We start from the raw sequence: 19,882 nt of genomic DNA, 5'->3' as shown, positions 1-19,882 counted from the left end.
ATCTTTTGTAGTCATTGTTTCGTTATGGTAGAAAATACAAACTGTGTCTAATTACACATCCATCAGACACAGAGACACATTGATATTCATTTAGAGTTGTGTTTATGTCTCCTGATGAAGGCAATCCAATATTGACTATCCTTTTAGCTCCTTAGGGAATTATCGGTCTCCGTAGCTGCTAAATGTTCCACTATGTTCATCAGCTAGTCTATAACTGTGCCTGTTTGCTGTTTGGCGCTGAGCAGGGAGTGTACACTGTTTTTTTTTTTTGACTGAAAACAGCTGCTGCTGGAAATTATGAGACCAAAACAAAAAAGTTAAGTTTTGGGCTGTAAAACCAAAATTATGAACTAAAACAAGCAAGTTTTTTCTCATCTGTCAATGATTAACAGCATTATAATAGCACAATGGCTGAAATTACACTGCACTTCTTTAGTGGTAAAAACAACCAAGAGCGTTACTGGAAGCTTATCTTCAGGTCTTATTTGTAAAACCCAACAGTTGTTGACAGGACTTGTACACCTGTGCACATTTCCTTGTTGGTTGGTGTATTTCTCAGCACAATCACACAAAAACTAGCAAATAGATTTGCATGTTTGATGGAGGAGAATAGACCCTATTTTAGGTGGCTGGTATCTATTAGTGAGTACAATTTGAATCAGATCCTAGATCTGGTGAGCTTAAATTCTAGTTAAGCAGTTATGGTTGGTTTGTAATTTAGAGTGAAACAGGTCTGTCGAGTTTGATATTATTTAATACATAAGGTCTGCTTGAATAATAGAGGACTGTTCTGCCTTGGAAGAGATATGCACTCTTCTGAGCACCAATGTAGTTTTGTGTTGGTCACTTGGGGCAGCTGTGGGTCGAGGTTGCTGGTTTGATTCCCCAGCTCCCCCGGCTACACATCGAAGTATCCTTAAGCAAGATTTTGAACCCCAAACTGCTCCTGATGAGCAGGTTGGCACCTTGCATGGCAGCCTCTGCCATCTGTGTATGAATGAGTGAATGTGACAGTTGTTGTAAAGCGCTTTGAGTGGTCAGTAGACTTGAAAAATTTATTTACCATTTTTTGTAGTTTACTCAACATGATTACATTTGAAATTAAGAAATTGTATATACTATTCAGTACAAGTTCACTTGACTTCAGGTTTTATATTTTAAGAGTGTAATTCAGAGTTCTGTATCTGATGACAGTGGATACAAGATTAGAAGGTAGCATCAGACTCAGACAGATGACTTTAAACCGGGTTTGTGTCAGGATAGGAACAGAAACACTTTAACCCCTTAAGGAACACCGTTCCAACATAGGAACACCCTTCACTAAATGAACACCCTTCGTAAAAACTAGTAGTTTTTTAGCTAATAGTTTTAAGCATCAGATCTTAACAGTATATACTCACTGTTGGAAAGCTGAGACTGTCGTGATTATTTTAAGCCCAAACACAAAGGAAAAAGGTTATTTCCAGACCATGTAATAGCCTTCTAAACTCACCATGACACAACATTAGAAAGAGCCCTCTAGAGGCAAGAATGCCTACATACCTTCGGAGTGTTCCCTTTTTCCACAGATGCCACAATTTCTTTTCATAGTTCGCCAAGAGTCCATAGAATGGGAATATCCATGTCATTTTACCCAAAACTAGCTACAAGTGCAAACAAGCAAGAAACCCCAGGGTCTTAGCTTTCATTTGAGACCAAGATTATGTTTCTAGGTAAAGGGGTTCTCAAGTTATAAGCCTTTGAATCTCAGTAGGCGCTCTTGGGAAAAAAAAGACCCAAGCAAAACGCACAGATATGCCTTTAGAAAAAAAATTGTGAAAAATCAATTTCTTAGTCTTTTGACTTTCAAATTTTGAGTGTAGCTAGCTGAGACCTGTGACTATGGCCTAAGTGTGTCTGCTGTGTCCATAGACATACCTGAACCCTTATATCTTAGTCAGTTTATTGACATTTGAATTGGACGGAAACCAATACCTGTGCTCCAACCTCTGTAACTCTGTGTCAGTATGTCATAGAATCACACTTACACTTCTAGAAAAAACTTGAGGGTTAGGGTTAGGGTGAGGGGCACATCCCTGAGTCTCAAACTATGTGGGAGTTGTCATGCTTTTAATTTCGGTATGTCGTTTTGGAAAAAGAACCTTAAAATGGGGGTGTTCACTAAGAGGTTAAATCACTTTAAATCTAAGTCAATCCAAAACCTGGTAAGGCAAATCATAATCAGTTGAAGGTAAACATCAAAATGCAGAAAATAGGCATATAAGTCACTCGGGTAACTAGTTACCAAAATAATATATGCTAAAATATGATTTATAAAGATTAGAAAATAAACACTTTAATCTTATGATATTGGTCATTTGGCCCCCTGTATGTAACAATAATGCTGAAAACTCTATTTGTCTCCCACAGGTGGCGAAATGTATGAATGCATCTCTCAAATATTAAAGCTGCTAATTTTGCAAATAGGTTGAGATATCCTTCATGACACACCAGGGGATATCGTGTTCAAAATCAAAGAGACTTCTCACTGAGGACCTTTGAGTCTTGCGCATTGTGTTTATGAAGCACTAGAAGAGGAGCATTATATAAGTTAAATGTAGGGCTGATTAACTGATAAACTGTTCTGACAGAATCATCACTGTTGTGCAGCTGCATTTTCCGTGCATACTGTTGTGAGATTTTTTAATCAGCGTATTGTCATCCATCTCCCCTGTTGAGGAATATCTCTGCCAGAACACCATCTCGTGGTGACACCCAACAGCTGAGGACAACTCAGGAGCTCTCCTGAATATTAGCAGAGATAGGAATGATTTCCCAAGAAACAGTTTTACTCCAAAAATGCCTCACTCTGAGAATTTTTGGCCAATTCTGACTCATTTCCTCCTCGGAGCCACTTGATGAATATGGCCCCTCGCTCTACTTGGGTGTTTCCTTTATCGAAACTCACATGTGTGTCTGCAGGTCCCCTCCCTGATTCCTGTTCTGTTGTTCAAACTGGGGAAAGAAAAGAATCCAGGCCAGGCTCATGCTGTGTTGAACTGCCTGCCAAACCTCGGGACTCACAAGGTACTGAGCACCTCTGGCCTCCACTGTCCTACTTTACAATGAGTTTACAAGTTTACAATCAAACTATAACCTCTAAAAATTGTTCTTCTTCAAAGCAAATTCATATTCTGAATATGAAAAACTGTGTGTATATGCAGAGGACTCTTTTTAACATCTGTGAGAATATGCATGAAGCTCTTCACAGATAATTTTAACCATTAACACCATGTGCTTTAATGTTCCAGCTCTGTGTTCCCATGGTGCTGCAGACTCTCCACATGCTGGCCAGTGCGCCCAAGCTGAGAGCAGTGGCAATGCGTCTCATGACTGCTCTTTGGAAGAAACAGGTCTGTAATAATGAATAATAATTACTATCCTCATAGCAATGTATGCAGACCTTCTTTATATTTTAAAATGTTTCCAATGTTGTCCTCTTGTTCGCTCATAAATGACTTTGTTCATTCCTGTAAGGATCGAGTCTACCCAGAGCTGCAGCATCTGCTGGGCCAACAGGACAGTAGGGTGGTGTTGGGGAGGGACACCCAGTGGGAGCAGATCCTGGCAAGGGCCGCCTGTCTCAGGGACATCTGCAGAGAGAGGTCAGACCACCACACTCTTGACTAAAGTGGTGCTTGACACAAGGTTCTGATTGATTAATTATGACAAAGACTGACAAAGAACAGCAAAGAGCAATCAAGAGTCTGTTGTTTTTTCTGTGGCCCTTCTATTACATTTATGTTTGGTTCAAGGGTTTTCACTGATAAACTTAGAAGTAAACTTACTTGCACGTGACATATGCATTGTAGACAATATCAGCTTCAACCTTAAAGGTAAATTCTGTCATCGTCTCCTCTCCTCGGTGCTGATGGAAAGTCAGGCGAAGTTTCGTAGTCCATAAAACATTTCTGGAGCTTCACAGCAAAACAGCATTCTCCTAAACAACTGAAGTAGCTGGGGACTTGTTTTAAAACATTTAGAATATTTTTTTGACTACAGTCCATTTGGCTCTGGAAGCCCCATGATCCCAGACTGATTTGAACATATATTATTTACACCCTGTTTAAGCAAATATCTTTACTGTAGCTAAAGCATTAGCTTAGGTTGTAAATACCATCTCTTTAAATTAATTTGCCATCTCAAGGCTTCCAGGACTTCAGTTACATCCACGAGCTGTATGGAGCCGTTTGATGGTTTTTTTGGTTATTTTTCCATTTTAAAACAAGTCTCAAGCCACTTAACTCGTTTAGGAGAATGCTGCAACTCTGTTTCACTGTGAAGCTCCAGAAAAGTTTTTTGGATTACGAAACTTCACCTGATTTTCCATCAGCATGGAGGGAGGAGATGATGACTGAATTGTTTAGATTTGGTTGGCTCTTCCTTTAAAGGTGTAGGATGATATGATAGAAATACTGCACATGTGCATGTTGCATGTGTTCCTATACATTTTATTAGAAATGTCTGTAAAATTCAACAAAAGTGAAAATACCTCATTATGTAGTGAATACATCAAAACATGAACAACTGACTAGAATGCCTGATTTCCACCAGTGCTGTCCACATGTTGTGATCAAGAGGATTGTCATGTATTATATATCACAGACTTGCCTTTCTGTCTCAGGCCTTACCAGCATGGTGGCGACATGTTGGCTGCCATTACACTGACTCTGAACCAGTGCACCAGACCAGACATGGCAACCCCTGCTGCTCTCGCCCTGCAAGGACTACAGGAGCTGTGCCGGACCGAGGTCACTCACTCACACACACACACACACACACACACACACACACACACACACACACACACACCACACAGCAAATGTAAACATATCAACAGAGTTTTCATGAGTCTTGTTTTGCAGGTAGTGGATATCGTCTCAACATGGAGAAGTCTTGGGCCAGAGCTGAGCTGTGACTCCCGTCCACTGATTGTTAAAGCCATTGCTGAACTTCTGGCTCTGGTTCCACAGCTCACTGCCAAGTCAGAGGAGTATGAGGTATCTAATGTATTTAATGTTGGAGCTTTTTTGGGGGGGATTTGCATCTTCCTGTCTGTTTCTAACTTTGGCTCCTCCCAGTGGTAATATAAAAAAAGACACAGACTAATTTTTCAACAGTTAAAACCTTGTCAGTATTGGTATTGTAACTGTGTTTTACATATCTGAAGTTTTTGTGTCAGCCCCTGAGAATTGAGGTAAATGAGCTTTTCATACAGGGACCCATGCAGCTGCAGGATATGTTGTGACACACCTCAATATACATAAGTTAGCTTGTTAGCCAGCTACGTTTACATGGATTCACAATAAATAAGGATGTATAAACAACATGTTTACATGGACATACAAACACAGCCAACCAGCATTAGTTTCCCACTGGCCTACGTATCATTGATTGCAGTACATTTGCTTATCTCTACAAGTTTCTAATTTGTAAATGCAGGATTTAAAGGGACTCTATACAACAATTTGTGACAATTAGCATATGTTAATCATTTTTTCATTGGTCCTATTTGAGGGGATTGTAACGTGATGTGAAAAAATTACACCTTCCCTGCTCCTCTCAGTTGCCTATAGAAGCCTGTGGACGATGTGTTGAAGCTGTTTAAAGTCAAGCTCTCGCCAAAATGCAACCTAGGCTTTTTTGTGAATGTATGAGTCAAACCTTCGTGTAAAAGCATAATTACGATGAAAGAGGCACTTTTAAGATTTACCGTATATTTGTTTTCGGGTCAAGCTCATTTTCAATGGGAGTGTGTGGGGCAAATTCTATGTTGGCATCAAAATGTATAACAGCATAGTCACATGCATCCAACACAACAGGCTGGGGGGAGGAGGGGGCCGGGGCCGGAGGCCGTCAATAATGGAACAGTGATTGGTTTGGGTTTGGCACAAGGTATCTTTCACCATCACCGATGGTAAGGGGAAATGGGATAACAATGGCAGCGTCAACAGCACGAGCAGAACATGCCACTGCATGCGACTTTCCTGAAGTCGCATGATTGCCCTACTATGTACGAGGCAACAAGCATATTCATCTCAGATTTCGATGTTGTCAGTACCTTCTGGTTCTGTTGAAAAGAAAGTTTTGGCTGCTTGCTTGGCATCTCATTCATGTTGCTCCACGGTTCCTTAGCAACAAGCTTTGTGTGTGCGTGCTGTCTCTGTAGGTGCTTCGTTAAGTTTGAGGTAGTGTTAGCAGCATTGGAGAGAAGTTTCCAACACGGGCAAGTTATTTTCCTTACGTTCAACAAATTCAAAGTAATGTTTGTTTCTCCAACCGTCAAAAGTGGCTTTGCGCAGCAGGGGTTGCAAGAATGTACGAACGAGTAATGTAACTAATAACTTTCTTCAGGGAGTAATCATGTAATGTAAGGCATTACTATTTTTGAGAGTAATGTGTAATGTGTAATATATTACTTTTTTGAGTAGCGAGCTCCAACACTGGTCTCTACACATGAACACGAACATTGAGAACATTGTTTGTGTACAGAGAGTTTGCTAAAAAGAAAGTTTTTGAACAACTCACCTCAGCAGTAGCTTGTTCCCTCACAGCCGTCATGGCAGCCGAGAAGTGTCGATTTTCGAATACGACGTAACCTGGAGGAGAGTTAAGTTGGACCGCTACTGTCATCTGGCAACAACTATCCACAATCCACGTGACTTTTCCGGCTTTTGATTTTAGTATTGTTTCTTATATGAGGCTCCTTTTTCAATGTCAAGGTCAATTAATGTTTTTTGCTAACGACAAAACAACATGCATTTATATGGAGCTAAGCTTTAGAAGCGGTCCACCTTAACTCTCGTCCATGTTAAGTCGCATTCGGAAATCTACACTTCTCCACTGCCATGACGGCGGCTACCGGAACGGCTACCGCTACTGCTAAGGTGAGTTGTTCAAAAACGTTCTTTTTAGCAAACTCTTTGTACACAAACAATGTTCTCAATGCTTGTGTTCATGTGTAGAGACCCTGGTGATACTACGAGCCAAGTTTCATGTTGTGTCGAGCCTTCTTAGTGTTAAAAATAGTGATTTTGATGCTAACAAAGAATTTGCCCCGCACACTCCCATTGAAAATGAGCTTGACCCGAAAACAAAAATATGGTAAATCTTAAAAGTGCCTCTTTCGGCGTAATTATGCTTTTACACGAAGGTTTGCCTCATATACATTCACAAAAAAAGCCTAAGTTGCATTTTGGCGAGAGTATCACTTTAAAGCTGCTGGACTGTGGATTTCTTTCCTGCAACAGTCCAAAGGATGTGACTATGCACGTTCTCAGTGCCTCGTCTCAGTGTCCCTCTCCACTTTGCTAATGTAGAGCAACAGTAGCTAACGTTAGATAGATATGGAGTCCGCTAACATAAAACAACGACCAGCTTCCATACCAACACAGAAGTTCCACAGAGAACCTTTAAGACCAAAGCTAACCTCTGTTCTGTCCTAGCTTTAGCATAAAGTCTGGAGGCAGTGGAATAAGATAGACTGGCTCTGTCCAAAGGAAAAAAAACATACAACCAGCACCTCTGGAGATCTAATTATTTAGATAACATGAACATGTGAAATGTTTCTTTAGTATGTAGTCAAAAATGTAGTGAACAACCACTGCATGTAGTGACAGTGTGCAGCTTCCTGGTATCTGGTTGTCACCGTGGAGGGTCCATTGTGCCTTTACACTACAGTCAATTAGCCCTCTTGTTTGGTGTGAGCCCAGGTGAACTGAACAATCTGAATAGAAATAATATATGAGAAACAAACAAGAATGAATGCTTGTTAACTTCTAATGCTAAGAAATTAGGTATCTTTAGATATAGATGGTCTTCGGATAATTATTGTAATAACAAAATAAGTCCTTCAGCTGGTGATGATCACCGGGGGGCCTAAGCTAATTTTGTAACAAACATTTTGCACTGGCTTTTTATAAAGATGATATTAGATGTTCCTGGCAGCCACAATTTGCTGTTGGATTTAAAAAAAAAATTGAAAGTCGCTGTCGCTTTAAAAATTCTTTTTATCTGTGTTTTTCCAGAAACTGAAAGAGGAGGTGGTCAGCTTTCTCTGGAATTATGCTGTAAGCAAGGTCTGTGGATTAAAGATATTTGTGTGTGTCTCAGTGTGTGTGCGTGTGCGTGTGTGTGTGTGTGTCTCAGTGTGTGTGCGTGTGTCTCAGTGTGTGCGTGTGCATAACCCTTCAGTTGCCTTGACTGAGTATTTTTGCCATTATTCACAGAATATGTAAAAGGTTTTGATAATTAATTCAGAATGCTCATAATTAGTAACAAATTGTTGGTGCGGTAAAGCATGTTTAACTTATAACTTACAAAATTAGACACCTAAACTGAACATCCAGTACATTGACAAAGCTGGGATTATAGTTTGTTTTATATTAGCAATGGATAAAATGACTACGTGTCATCTAAAATAGGTCAGATGTAGTTATGAACTCACAAAGAATTATCAGAAACTCAGCTGCTCCCTTCAAGTCAGTGTTTTTCTGCTACACAACCAAACATCTCACGCGGTGTGTATGTCAAATGTTGAGTCATCTATACAAAACTCTGAAAAAATGTGTGTGTGTGTGTGTGTCTTTGTGCTCTAACAGGATCCAGAGGTGGCCAGCTGTGGCTACAGGGCTTTGGCAAATTTTCCTGAAGCGGCCCACACAATAAATCTCCTTCCCGAGGCAGTAAGAGTCCTGCTCCAATCTACTAATAGTCTCAAGTCTATGTCTATTTCCATCTAAGATATTCATGCAAATAATGATGGTGAAAAGGTATATCTGAATTAAGCATTAGCCTATATCTACAATATAAGGTAAAAGGTTTTCACAGGGTATCTACAGAATCAGTGATTTATTTTTTTCTAACCACTGCAATGTGTGACGCTGCTATATCCATAAATACAGTGAGTAAGCTGGTGCAGATTTGTTTGAGTTGCGGTATAGCTCTTGGAATGGTAGTGGTGGTCTCTTGCACCACTTTGATCCACCCTGAAATAACTATCAGATGATTTGCCTGAGGTTTCATCAAGCGCAATCAGATGGTCAGTGTTTTATTTGTTCAGTAGTTTGGTTTGGGAAAAATACCTGACAAACCATAATTCCCATCAACCCTAACTGTTCTTATAGCTGGTGTATGTTGTTTGCTGTTATTATTGCGGGTGTATTGCTGTTGTGTGTTGTTTGGCATGCTTACATGCTAATATCAGATGGGGAACATGGTAAAACATTATACCTGCTTAAAAGTAGCATGATAGCATTGTTATTCTGAGCATGCTAGCACGTTGATGATAGCACAGAGCTCAACGCACTGCTGTGGCTAAATGCTGTCTCACAACGCCACCAGCATGGCTGTCGGCTTGTTAGCTCCTAATTACATAAAAATGAAGGTAGTATTAACAGCCTGTGTAGTCCACTGCAATTCACTTTTGACTGCATCAAAAACAGTTGCTAGGAGGTGCTTCCTTCAAAATGTTGAATATACTCTAACTTACCAACTGAAAGATAAATAACATGATAAGGTAAATGTTTGTTTCAGTTTATAGGTTCTGATTAGATTAGCCATAGCTTTATGTTCATTTCATATTGTGTGCTCCATAGCTCATGTCCACAATCTCTTCAACCTGAATGTGGGAATATGTTTCACATCTTATATTGTGGGCTGTTTTGCGTTCAGCTGTATGTATTGCTGCTGCTCTGTGCACTCTGTAGGCCAGACCAGCCACAAAGCTCCCTGAAAATGAGGAGGATCCAGAGGAGAAGGAGAAAGAAGAGGAAGAGAAGGATCTCTGCATCCCGGGTTCATCTTATGTGAAGCTGATGGCTCTCACACCCGCATCTGTCCTACCAGGTAAATCATAAAGTTACAGTCGGTCAGAGATGAGGCCTCAGACTGGTGTTATGGTGCTTCCAGCTGGGCCAGGCACTTACTCAAACGCAGGTTTGGATATTGGGTAATGCTGTGAACCTTGTGCCCATCTATCATTATCACCTTGTCAGATCTTACACTCCTGTGACGTTCAATTGTAGTTTTGCTTCTGTCTGAAAAATCCTCCTTACAGAAGTTCATCTTGATACTCTACTTGATATTTCAGCCTTTGACAGCTTCCTCACCTCACTGGTGAGGCAGGAGATGAGCCAGATGCCGAGGGGGGTATACTTCTCAGCCCTGAGAGGAGGAAACCTGCGTTCAGACCAGGGTAAAACCGTGGCAGGGATTCCATCGTTCATGCTGAAAACCTACGAGAAAAACAAGCAGCCTGGGCTGAAGCCCGGACTAGCAGGTGACAACATGTTGTATTTTTATTTGATTGCTTTGTGCGTTGTTCAGTTACCTTACATTACTGCAGAGGTGTTAAGGTTATTGTTATTATTGTGTCCATTTACGTATTGAACAAGGACTCTGCATCAGTAAATAATATAATAATATTGCACAGGACAGGAGGCTGGTACAAATAACATAATTTGTACTGGACCAATAACATAATAAACCGTATGAACTTACCACAGTTTCAAACTGACAAACTGTTGATGGTATTCCAGCACTCCAAAACATTTGATTTACCCAGTTAGTAGGGGGTGTGCATCTTTCCCTTATAAGATGATGCGACACGTATCTAGATACATTGGCTATGATACAGTTTAGGGATAATACTCTTTATTATGGAACGATTCGGTTTGATCATTCGACATTCATTTTGTATTATAAAATGAAATTAGCCTATATTTCATAAAAACTTTGTTAAAAACATTGTTGAGTCTCCGCTGTCTCACCATCAAGTTTTTTTTTAGCTTTTGCTAGCTAGTGCTAACGTTGCAATGTTAGCTGCAACAAACTGGCAACCACTTTGGGGGGTAAATGATTGGAAGCACTGCAGTGTTATGTGAATGCAGTGGAAGGAGGAGAAATGCCACATTTAGTGGTTGCATGTTATCAATAAAAGTTTTGAATACATATGTAAGTTAAGTTTTTTTTAAACAGAAACCATGATGTTTTCCTAAATCTAACTTACTGCCTCAGCTTAATCAAATTTTGACCAAACTGCAACCGCTTCACAATATAACTACGTTAACTATTAAACATCATGTAATAGATGTATGCTATTGTTGTTCTGTCTGCTAAACAGGCCGTTGCTTACTAATATATTTAAATGACATTATGTCAGATGTGTTTACAGCTGGTTCTGCCTCCAAGGGACTAAGAAAATCAATGAATTTATCTTACAGGGTTTTTTCTGTCCTCATTTTTTTTTTTTTACTTTTTTCACTGAGCTTGTATTTTTGCAATTACAGATGTGCTAAAGTAAACTTTTTGTTTGTGTGTGCGTGTGTAGCTGGGCTGCTGCTCTGTTACGAGCTGCCTGTGCAGACGGATCGTGATGGCAGACCAATTGATCGTTTCCTCATAAGCCGCAGCCGCAGCTACCAGCAGACCTTGACAGCCCTCATTCATGAAGTAAGTCTTATCCTTTTCCTCCTCTGCCTCTCACACTCTGTGGTTTTAACGAAACTTCTGCTTGTTGTTTTTGATGTGTAGGTGAACATTCAGCCATCTGAATGGCACCGTGCCCTCTTCCTGCCTCAGGCCTGGCGAGGCTTCATGAGCCGAGCTTTCCACGCTGTCCTACAGGTTTGTGCTTCTGACAGTTGATGGATATATAACATATTTATTGAAGTACTACATGGGGTTCTAGAAAGGAAAAACTCTTCAGGCACTGTTCAGAAAGAGCAGGGAGAAAAGATATGTTAAAAGAGAGAAATGGTTTCAATCTCTAAGGATTTTCAGCAGGATAGAGTTGATGAAAAACGCCTGTTTCCATAATTGAAATTCCACTAGTAAACGTGACATCATGTCTTGACAGTCTGCACTTGATAGTCCATAAACTGCTGATACAGCAGGAATTACAAGGATATGTATGGACGTTTGTGGCTGCCAATATTAAAATGAAGTAAAAATTAAATAATTGTCGAAATTAGATTTTTTTTTCAATATGTGTGCCTATGATATATGTATACATTCTGAGTCTGAAAAATGCAGAGTCTGAAAAATTAACTTAACTTTTGAAATAGTTAGTCTCAGAAAGAAGGTTTGTTCAGTTGTCACAAAGATGGATTATTGTAACATGACCTACTTAATGGTTTCATGTGATAACCTCCGGTCCTTCTATATATAGTTGAGAGAACTGTGGACGAAGCCAGTTAGTGTCAAACCTGGCCAGAAACCAAAGCAGTGCAATATGTCCTTGCTACTGAGAGTTGAACTTTGGCCAATTGGAAGGAAAGTCCTGCCCATTGGTTTTGATTGTTGACAGATTTAATAAAAGAGGACCATGACAATCCTGCCATTACCAAAATAGCCATGAATAAGATAATTTACATTATATTTTTGTAACAAGTTGGCTAATATCAGAGCGTCTCATTCAGAGTCTAAGATGGTTACCACATACATTATTAAGTTTCAGGTTACAGCCAGGGAAATTTGTATTGCATATTTAAAAGTCCAATTGCTGTTTCATTTTCTGTTTCAATCTTTTGTTTAATTGAAAATTTTCACATTACATTGTGCTGTTTTGTGCACCAAAAATTATATCCATGAGTTTTAATTTTTATTTTGGCATTACATTTATGAATTTTTGGACAAGAAAACTTTATATTGGGGGGTTTTGACAAAATTATGCACACTGACACAAAAAAGAGCTGACTATAAATTACTCAGTAACTTTATCAATTCTAATGCAACCACTTATCTGTATTGCTGTTATGTATTCCTTTCTTTCTGTGGAATATTCAGACTATAAATTCAAGGCTTTTTCCTTTTTATTGGCCTTAAAAAAACAATTCCTGACAAAGTTGATCTGAGTTCGACAGAATGAATTGGATGTCTTTCATGGTAAAGTTAACTCTGATTTTCTATGGTTTTATTTTTGTGTGTGTTCAGGGTCGACGTGCTGATTTGGAGATGCAGCAGAAACAGGGCAAAGAGAACCCACAGGAGCTGCAGTACAAACAACACTGTGCCTGGCTGTGGTGAGTATCCCTTAATTGAATATACTATTATCTTTGGGTTTACACACACATTCAAAACCGATTTAACTACAAAAGGGGGGATTCAATGGTAGCATGTAGTAAAGTGCACCATTTTGCAGACAATAATGATGCAAAGTACTGTATTATTATCTGATTATTGATAGCTTTCTCTAAACTTATTTTGTGGACTTTATGACTCAAAATGAGGAAACCTCATGAATGCATCTTGTACACACACCCATTTTACCTAAGATTTACATTTTTCCCTTAAGCAAGGCTGTCCAGAAACATCTGCATTTTTAAGTCGTTAGTTGTTACATAGTGAAGCTGGTCCTCGTCTAAGTATAGCCTGCTGACCAGTGAAAAGCATGCTGCCACAGACACTTCTAAGACCTCAGACAAGATGGGCATTTCTTCTTGTCCATATTTGCCACATGTCATAGTGATGAGTTGGACACAAACAATCAACATCTGCGGGAACCCAAGACATTCCCAGGCCAAACTAGATATACAATCTCTCCAGCAAGTCCAGGGTCTGCCCTAGGCTCTCCTTCCAGTTGGTTGTGCCTGGAAAACTTCCAAGAGGCATTCTAAACAGATAACCGAACTACCTCACCTGGCTCCTTTTGATGTGAGAGCCTGGCTGAGCCCAGCCACCCCTTGGAGGAAACTCATTTGGCCACATTTATCAGCAATACCGTTGTTTTGGTCACTACCCACAGCTCATGGCTCAAGGTGAGGGTTGGAATGCACATATGCTGTTCAATCTAAAAGCTTTTCCTTCTTGCTCAGCTCCCTTTTCACCAGGACTGTCCAGTGCAATGCCTGCAGTACACCAAACCACCTGTCCATCTCACACTCTACTCTCCTATTGCTGAACAAGACCCTGAGATACTTAAACTCCTTCACTTGGGACACGAACTCAGACCCAAACAGAGAGGGCAATCCACCATTTGCTGGCTGAGAACCATAGTTGTTGACCCTCATCCCGACTACTTCACACACACTAATGCAATTTTGAGTTTCCCAAACCAGACACTCTCTTTACCACAGCTGCGCTTTGAGATCCTGTCCACGCATATCATTAACAGGATTGGTTCTAGGGAAAAAGTCTGCAGGGTTAAAGAGGTGATCCACTGTTGCATGACCAGGACAGAGTTTGCATTGTTCCTCCTGAATACAAAGTTCAACAATCAGTCAGTGCCTCCTTTCCAGCACCCTGGAATTAACTTTCCCAGGGAGGCTGAGGATTGTGATACCCCGATAATTGGAGCTCACCCTCCAGTTTCGAGGGTCCAGCCCCTCTCCAGGAGTTTAGTTCCAGAACTGCCGCTGTGTGTGGAAGTGAGCCCAACTATATCTAGTCGGTACCTCTTTACCTACTGCACCAGCTCCATGTTCCCCTGTCCTTGCCTTGCTTTCACCAGCAGCAGCCAGATATACAATGCACCCCACCCCATTTCTCTCCCTTGCGGATAGTGAGCCCACAAGGGGGCGGCCTCAAGTAGCTTTTTTTCTGCTGAGCCCAGCCGAGCTCCATGGGAGCAGAAGAGAGATCCTTCTTTCGTACAGCGATGACACTCGTATCATTCTACTCTCTATGTCTTTCATCGTTTCTCCCTCATCTTTGTTGTCTCTCCTTTTTTTGGTCCTCCTCCCTCAGGGCCAGAGATCAGCTGGCAGAGGTCATCAAAGCCGCGACAAAGTGAGTCCCCTGCTTGTGATCACTACATTGTAGACTGACAAAATAGTGTTAATACTAACAATGCTAACAATCAGATGTTCTTTGTATTTTTCAGGGACAGTCCTGTTGTTCAGGGGAACTCCATCTTGGCTCTGAGCGGCCTGGCTGCTGCCCTCGCTAAATATGAGAGCAACCTGCCTGCTGATAGTGATGGCAGCCTCGGGGTAACAAACTCAATATTTAAACCCAGTCACTGTGTGATTATAATTCTCAGATCCCATAAACAAAGGTGTGTATGAAGGCACAGCTAATGCAGAATGCCCTGTAATTTGTCTTTACCGACTTGTCACTGTAGGCTGGACCAGAATTTGTACCCACAGCCAGCTGGTTGGCCATGGTTCTCAACACCCTGCTCAGCATCAGCAGCAGTAGCTACAAGGCCAGAGGGCAGGTTTTCCCATGGTTCCTCCATGTAAGTTTTATCAGAGTTTTGCATGATGTTTTTGTTTCTTCATCTGCCCTAAAAGCTACTATAAATATAAGTGCGTAAAATATATTTAATATAGCACATTTTACAGCGCAGAATTTCTATAAATAATAAATACATTTACTAAAAACATCACACCAAAAAAAACAAAACGGAATGAATTCGATGAATATTCAATTCGATCTGGCATACAAAAAATGAAAAAACTTGAAAAAACTGCTTGAAAGGGAAACCTAATTAAAAAGGAGACAAAAACAAGATAACAAACCAAATTTACTTTGTTCTTTCTTTTTATTTATTGGATATACCATTGGCAAATGTGGTAGTGAGCATTTATAGATGTGCGCTGGTGTTGCCGCTATGCTGGTGGTGGTAAGTGTATTGCCAGCTGACTTTCACTTTTAAACACACTGAAAAATTTAAAAGTGGTGCCAGTTAATATAGAAACGTTCCATTAAAATGTAAAAATTCTCATCAATTTATTGGTTATAGGTCCAGGTCCGCATAGGACAGCATCTTTGTTCAGACCCAGACTGTGATCCGCCAATTTGTGACCTCTGACATCTTGTATATCCATCAAATTGCAAGTAATTATTAAATTGACTACTTCAGAGAAGATGTTGATGAAGGTTCTTATTTCTTAGTTCGCAGACAGAGAGGAGGAGATCCAAAGCCTCTTGAAGGAAAGGACTTGGAAATATCAAAAGCTAAAAAGCCACAGTACACATGTCAAGATTTCAACATATCCACTACTTACACTAAATACAGTCTAACACACAAGCAACAGTAATAATGATAATAATAATGACAATTCATTGCAGCCCTAAAATCAAAATGTTTGTCATTACAACTGCTGCCCATTTCACTGATTACACCTGATTCTAGACAAAGACTGAAATTTAAACTTCCTATTTCCTATGCAATCCAATGCTGGGAACTATGGCAGGAACCGAAAGAAAGGAAAACAGGGTCTCAGGTTTCTGAAATGCGCTTATCGTCTTGCATATCAGTGCTGTGTAGTACACTGTAAGTGTCCAAAAGCAGATAAAAAAAATATTGTTTGGAAGTGTTTTGAATTCCAGAAATGTCAGCACATACAGTGCTTTACTAACGTTTTTGTTATTGATACTGTAAACACCGATTTAAACACCAGGACACTGTGCCTTGACAGAAAACACGAAACCTTGTTTTCTATCCCAGTGGTAGCGGTGTGGGTGGAGGTTTGGAAACCACAGGCAGTGTAGTTGCTGTCTCTCTTGTTGAGATGAGGAGTGCTTTGTGACAAGAAAACATCATTACAGCACAGTACAGACACAAGCTGCCTTCCAAAGTGATTTTATTACTTACTCCCTTGTTGTGTTCCTATGAACACTGAGTTACCTGCTGAGCTGCAACAGAAGGATAGTTACACAAACCTTATAATAGCTAAAGCTAGCCTCATTTGTGCACAGAATGAAGACTGACAATGGTATAGCAGAAAACATGACATCTACTTTCTACAGACAAATGAGAAACAGTTCAAACTCACTCACAAACTCAAGTCTCAGTAGAGGGGAACTAATTACAATTACAAAAACTTCATGTACTGTATATCAATTAAGTTTAAGAGACTTTCTGACAGGATTAATGGGCTTGTGTACTTTCGTGTGTGGCTGCTGAGAAGATGACATGTAATGAGCCTTAAGCTCCTGCAGGTGTCCTTGTTTCGTTGCGGCTTTTTAACTGCTACACTGAGAATGTAATCTGAGCCTGTAAACGCCATGCAGCAGTGCCTTCTCCTCACTGACGAATTATATGGAGTAATAAAATTAGCTTCTATGCTGTTTCAATCACACCTGACACCCTGTTTCCCTCTCAGCGCTCCTACTCTGGTGAGAACACAGCAAGTGCCATAGCTCGCTCCTGTGCCAGCCTGGCCTTGTCCCTGCTGGTCCCGGTGCTGGTGGTGTGGCACAAGGATGATCTGGTCCAGGTCCTGTCAGTGCTGCAGGCCGGCCTGCCGGGCACCCCCACCGCTGATGACTCCCAGGCTGTCCAGTTCCACTCTGGTCTTGCGCTCGGCATGGTGCTTTCCAGTCTGCAGCATCAGCGTCTCAGGTTGGTTCCGTGTGTCTGTAGTAATGACTCAAACACAGGCTGTAAACCATCAATTACCTACCTTCACCTCTATGCCTCTCTCTGTTGTACAGTGATGTCTTGGTTCAGAAGGACACTGATCTTCTCTTCAGCTCCTTGGAAGCTCTGGAAAGCTGCTCCTTCAACCCCAACCTGGAATACAAGTCAGTGCCAGCTCATGACCTGATGTGAAGTCCTAACCAGCTGGAGTCTTAACAATATGCTGTAGTCTTTATACAAGTGGTTTCAAACTGGTTGTCTGTGAGGATATGAGTGACATATAGTGAATTCCTTGCATTGTGCTTCTTCCTTTTTAAATATAATTTCTGCCTGTAGAATAACAAACAAAGCTAGTGTGCAGTTTTACAATGCAATTAGCCACTGATGTGACCCTAAACTATTGTGTAAAATGTACCCAAAAGTCAAACTCTAGAAAAGGGGCACTATGTAGTTTTTTAAATTAAAACTCGCTTTTAATATTTACAATATTAATGAGGTAGTAATACAAACTTAGAAATATGTATTTTTACCCTAAGTGAATAAACAAGCTGTTCTCAGAGGAAAGTAAGGTCCCAGAACACTGTTTGAAGCTAGGAAGGTGGCAGGGTCCGCCACATATAAACAAAGTAAAACTGCACAACACAATTCGGTTGTCCTTTGAGTAAAGTAAAACTAACCCATTCAATTTTTAATATGCTTAAGTATGTACACAAGTTCATACAAGTACATGTACAAGCAAAAGTAAATTCTACATATTTACATGTGTGTATGAATTGATACTGTAGGTCTACTGATCATTGCAATCTGTGTTTTGTTTTTTTACCAGATGCAGATAAAAGATCAAATTTACGTTGAGGAGACAAAAGTACAATATTTACAATACAAATAGCAGTCGGGTAAAAGTACAAAGTGGCAGTAAATGAAAAAAACTAAACTGAAAGTACCTCAGGATTGTACTTAAGTGCAGTACATGAGTAAATGTACTTACATTATATACATTTTACATCAGCTATTACATTCCATCACTGCCCTCACCCCTGCATATGAATAAATCATGCGTACTGTCCTTTTTCCTGAATCCTTCCTGCTCTGTCCTCTCCCTCAGAACTGGCTGTGTGTTGGGTCTGGCTCTGGTGCTCGCAGCTCTCTGCAGTAGTGGACAGACGGACCAACATATCCACGTCACCCAAACACTGGACAAACTACTGTCCAACCTGCAGGAGAGCACTGGGCATGGACGCATGCTGCAGGAGGTACAAACCACCCGGCAAATCACTAGTTTTACTATGATGCAGTTTGACAGGTCAACAAGATATTTAATTTCTTCTTCTTCTTCTTCTTCTTCTTCTTCTTCTTCTTCTTCTTCTTCCTCTTCCTCTTCCTCTTCTTCCTTCTCCTCTTCCACATGTGCAGGTCTTGGCTTACTCTGTGGCATGTGTGGGCGTCTCAGCCTTCAGTGGAGGCCTTATAGATGCTGCCAAGGCTGAGGAAGTAATGAACACCCTGCGCACCCTGACCGAGGAGAGCCAGCAGGTCAGCTGGACAGAGTCTCTTGTCAGCTAGATTGTTTCAGGACGGTTAGCAGCTAGTTTGTGTGCAGTAATTCTGATGTTACCACACCACAGCAATCTCTTCAGGGAAAAAAATGGATCTAGATGAACCACAGTGATGGGAATTGAGATCTTCTTTAGTTTTTTCTCATCTTGGCTACAGTGCTCACAATTTGTCCAAGACAATTTTAGTATTTGGATGTAAATTTACTGAAGTGCTGCACAGAACAATTTTGAGGCCTTTCTATAGTCTAACCCCAGTGTTTTATTTATGTTCAGACTCCAGGCTTCTCCCTGGCTCTAGGGTTGGTTGTCCATGGCCTTTCAATGTCTGGCCACGGTAAAGCAGAGGACATCCAACCTCGCTTGCTGGCTGCTTGGATCAAGATCTTACTGGCCGAGGTATTCCATCTACCTTTTCTTTCCCATTTACAGATCCATGAAATACCGAATTTATAATAGATCTATATCACTTGTCATCTAACTCTATCAGAATGTAAAAGCACCTTTAATATCAGGTTTCATACTTCTGATTAATCATGAGGATCAAATTGAAATAGGAGCTTTTCTTTTTCACACTCACATTGTTTCTTGACTGTTGGAGGAAACCCACATAAAAAGAGCATGCAAACGCCATTCAGATACAACCTGTTATGTAATATATTTAAGCCTTTACTCTGACGTGTGCTCAGTAGAGGAATTTTTTTCTTTGTTTCAGGGTTGTCCCACCATGCAGCGACTGGCTGCCATCAACGGCCTGGTGGCTATAGTTGGATCAGAGAGTTACCTCGTTCAGGTGAGAAACCCTATTATCTGCCGCGACCAGTTTTTACATACCTTGCATATGTTTTTATTTGTTTGTTTCCATTGTTACCATTCATGGTAGAAAATGTGGCTGGTGCTTTCGGGTCTAAAAATTGAAGTCAATGCTGAAGTGCCTTAAATCTGCAGTCGAATAGCCAGCAGGGGGCAACCCCACTGGTTT

General features: G+C 40.6%; 1 protein-coding gene across 1 annotated transcript in view; it reads left to right on the top strand.

Moving 5' to 3' along the window:
- focad (focadhesin) overlaps nt 1-19,882 on the top strand; it is a 54,299-nt gene that overhangs the window by 25,876 nt on the left and 8,541 nt on the right. The window contains exons 12-32 of the mRNA XM_030431116.1: nt 2,962-3,066; nt 3,291-3,392; nt 3,517-3,644; nt 4,664-4,790; nt 4,905-5,039; nt 8,067-8,117; nt 8,640-8,723; nt 9,747-9,885; nt 10,130-10,318; nt 11,369-11,490; nt 11,572-11,664; nt 12,973-13,061; nt 14,725-14,766; nt 14,861-14,969; nt 15,101-15,217; nt 17,091-17,329; nt 17,422-17,511; nt 18,453-18,600; nt 18,761-18,880; nt 19,177-19,299; nt 19,616-19,693. Of these exons, the coding sequence (XP_030286976.1) occupies nt 2,962-3,066; nt 3,291-3,392; nt 3,517-3,644; nt 4,664-4,790; nt 4,905-5,039; nt 8,067-8,117; nt 8,640-8,723; nt 9,747-9,885; nt 10,130-10,318; nt 11,369-11,490; nt 11,572-11,664; nt 12,973-13,061; nt 14,725-14,766; nt 14,861-14,969; nt 15,101-15,217; nt 17,091-17,329; nt 17,422-17,511; nt 18,453-18,600; nt 18,761-18,880; nt 19,177-19,299; nt 19,616-19,693 (2,430 nt within the window). The remainder of the gene's footprint in view (nt 1-2,961; nt 3,067-3,290; nt 3,393-3,516; nt 3,645-4,663; nt 4,791-4,904; nt 5,040-8,066; nt 8,118-8,639; nt 8,724-9,746; nt 9,886-10,129; nt 10,319-11,368; nt 11,491-11,571; nt 11,665-12,972; nt 13,062-14,724; nt 14,767-14,860; nt 14,970-15,100; nt 15,218-17,090; nt 17,330-17,421; nt 17,512-18,452; nt 18,601-18,760; nt 18,881-19,176; nt 19,300-19,615; nt 19,694-19,882) is intronic.

The sequence above is a fragment of the Sparus aurata genome, chromosome 10, assembly GCF_900880675.1.
Source record: "Sparus aurata chromosome 10, fSpaAur1.1, whole genome shotgun sequence".
NCBI lineage: Eukaryota > Metazoa > Chordata > Actinopteri > Spariformes > Sparidae > Sparus > Sparus aurata.
This window is presented reverse-complemented; position numbering and strand designations above follow the sequence as displayed.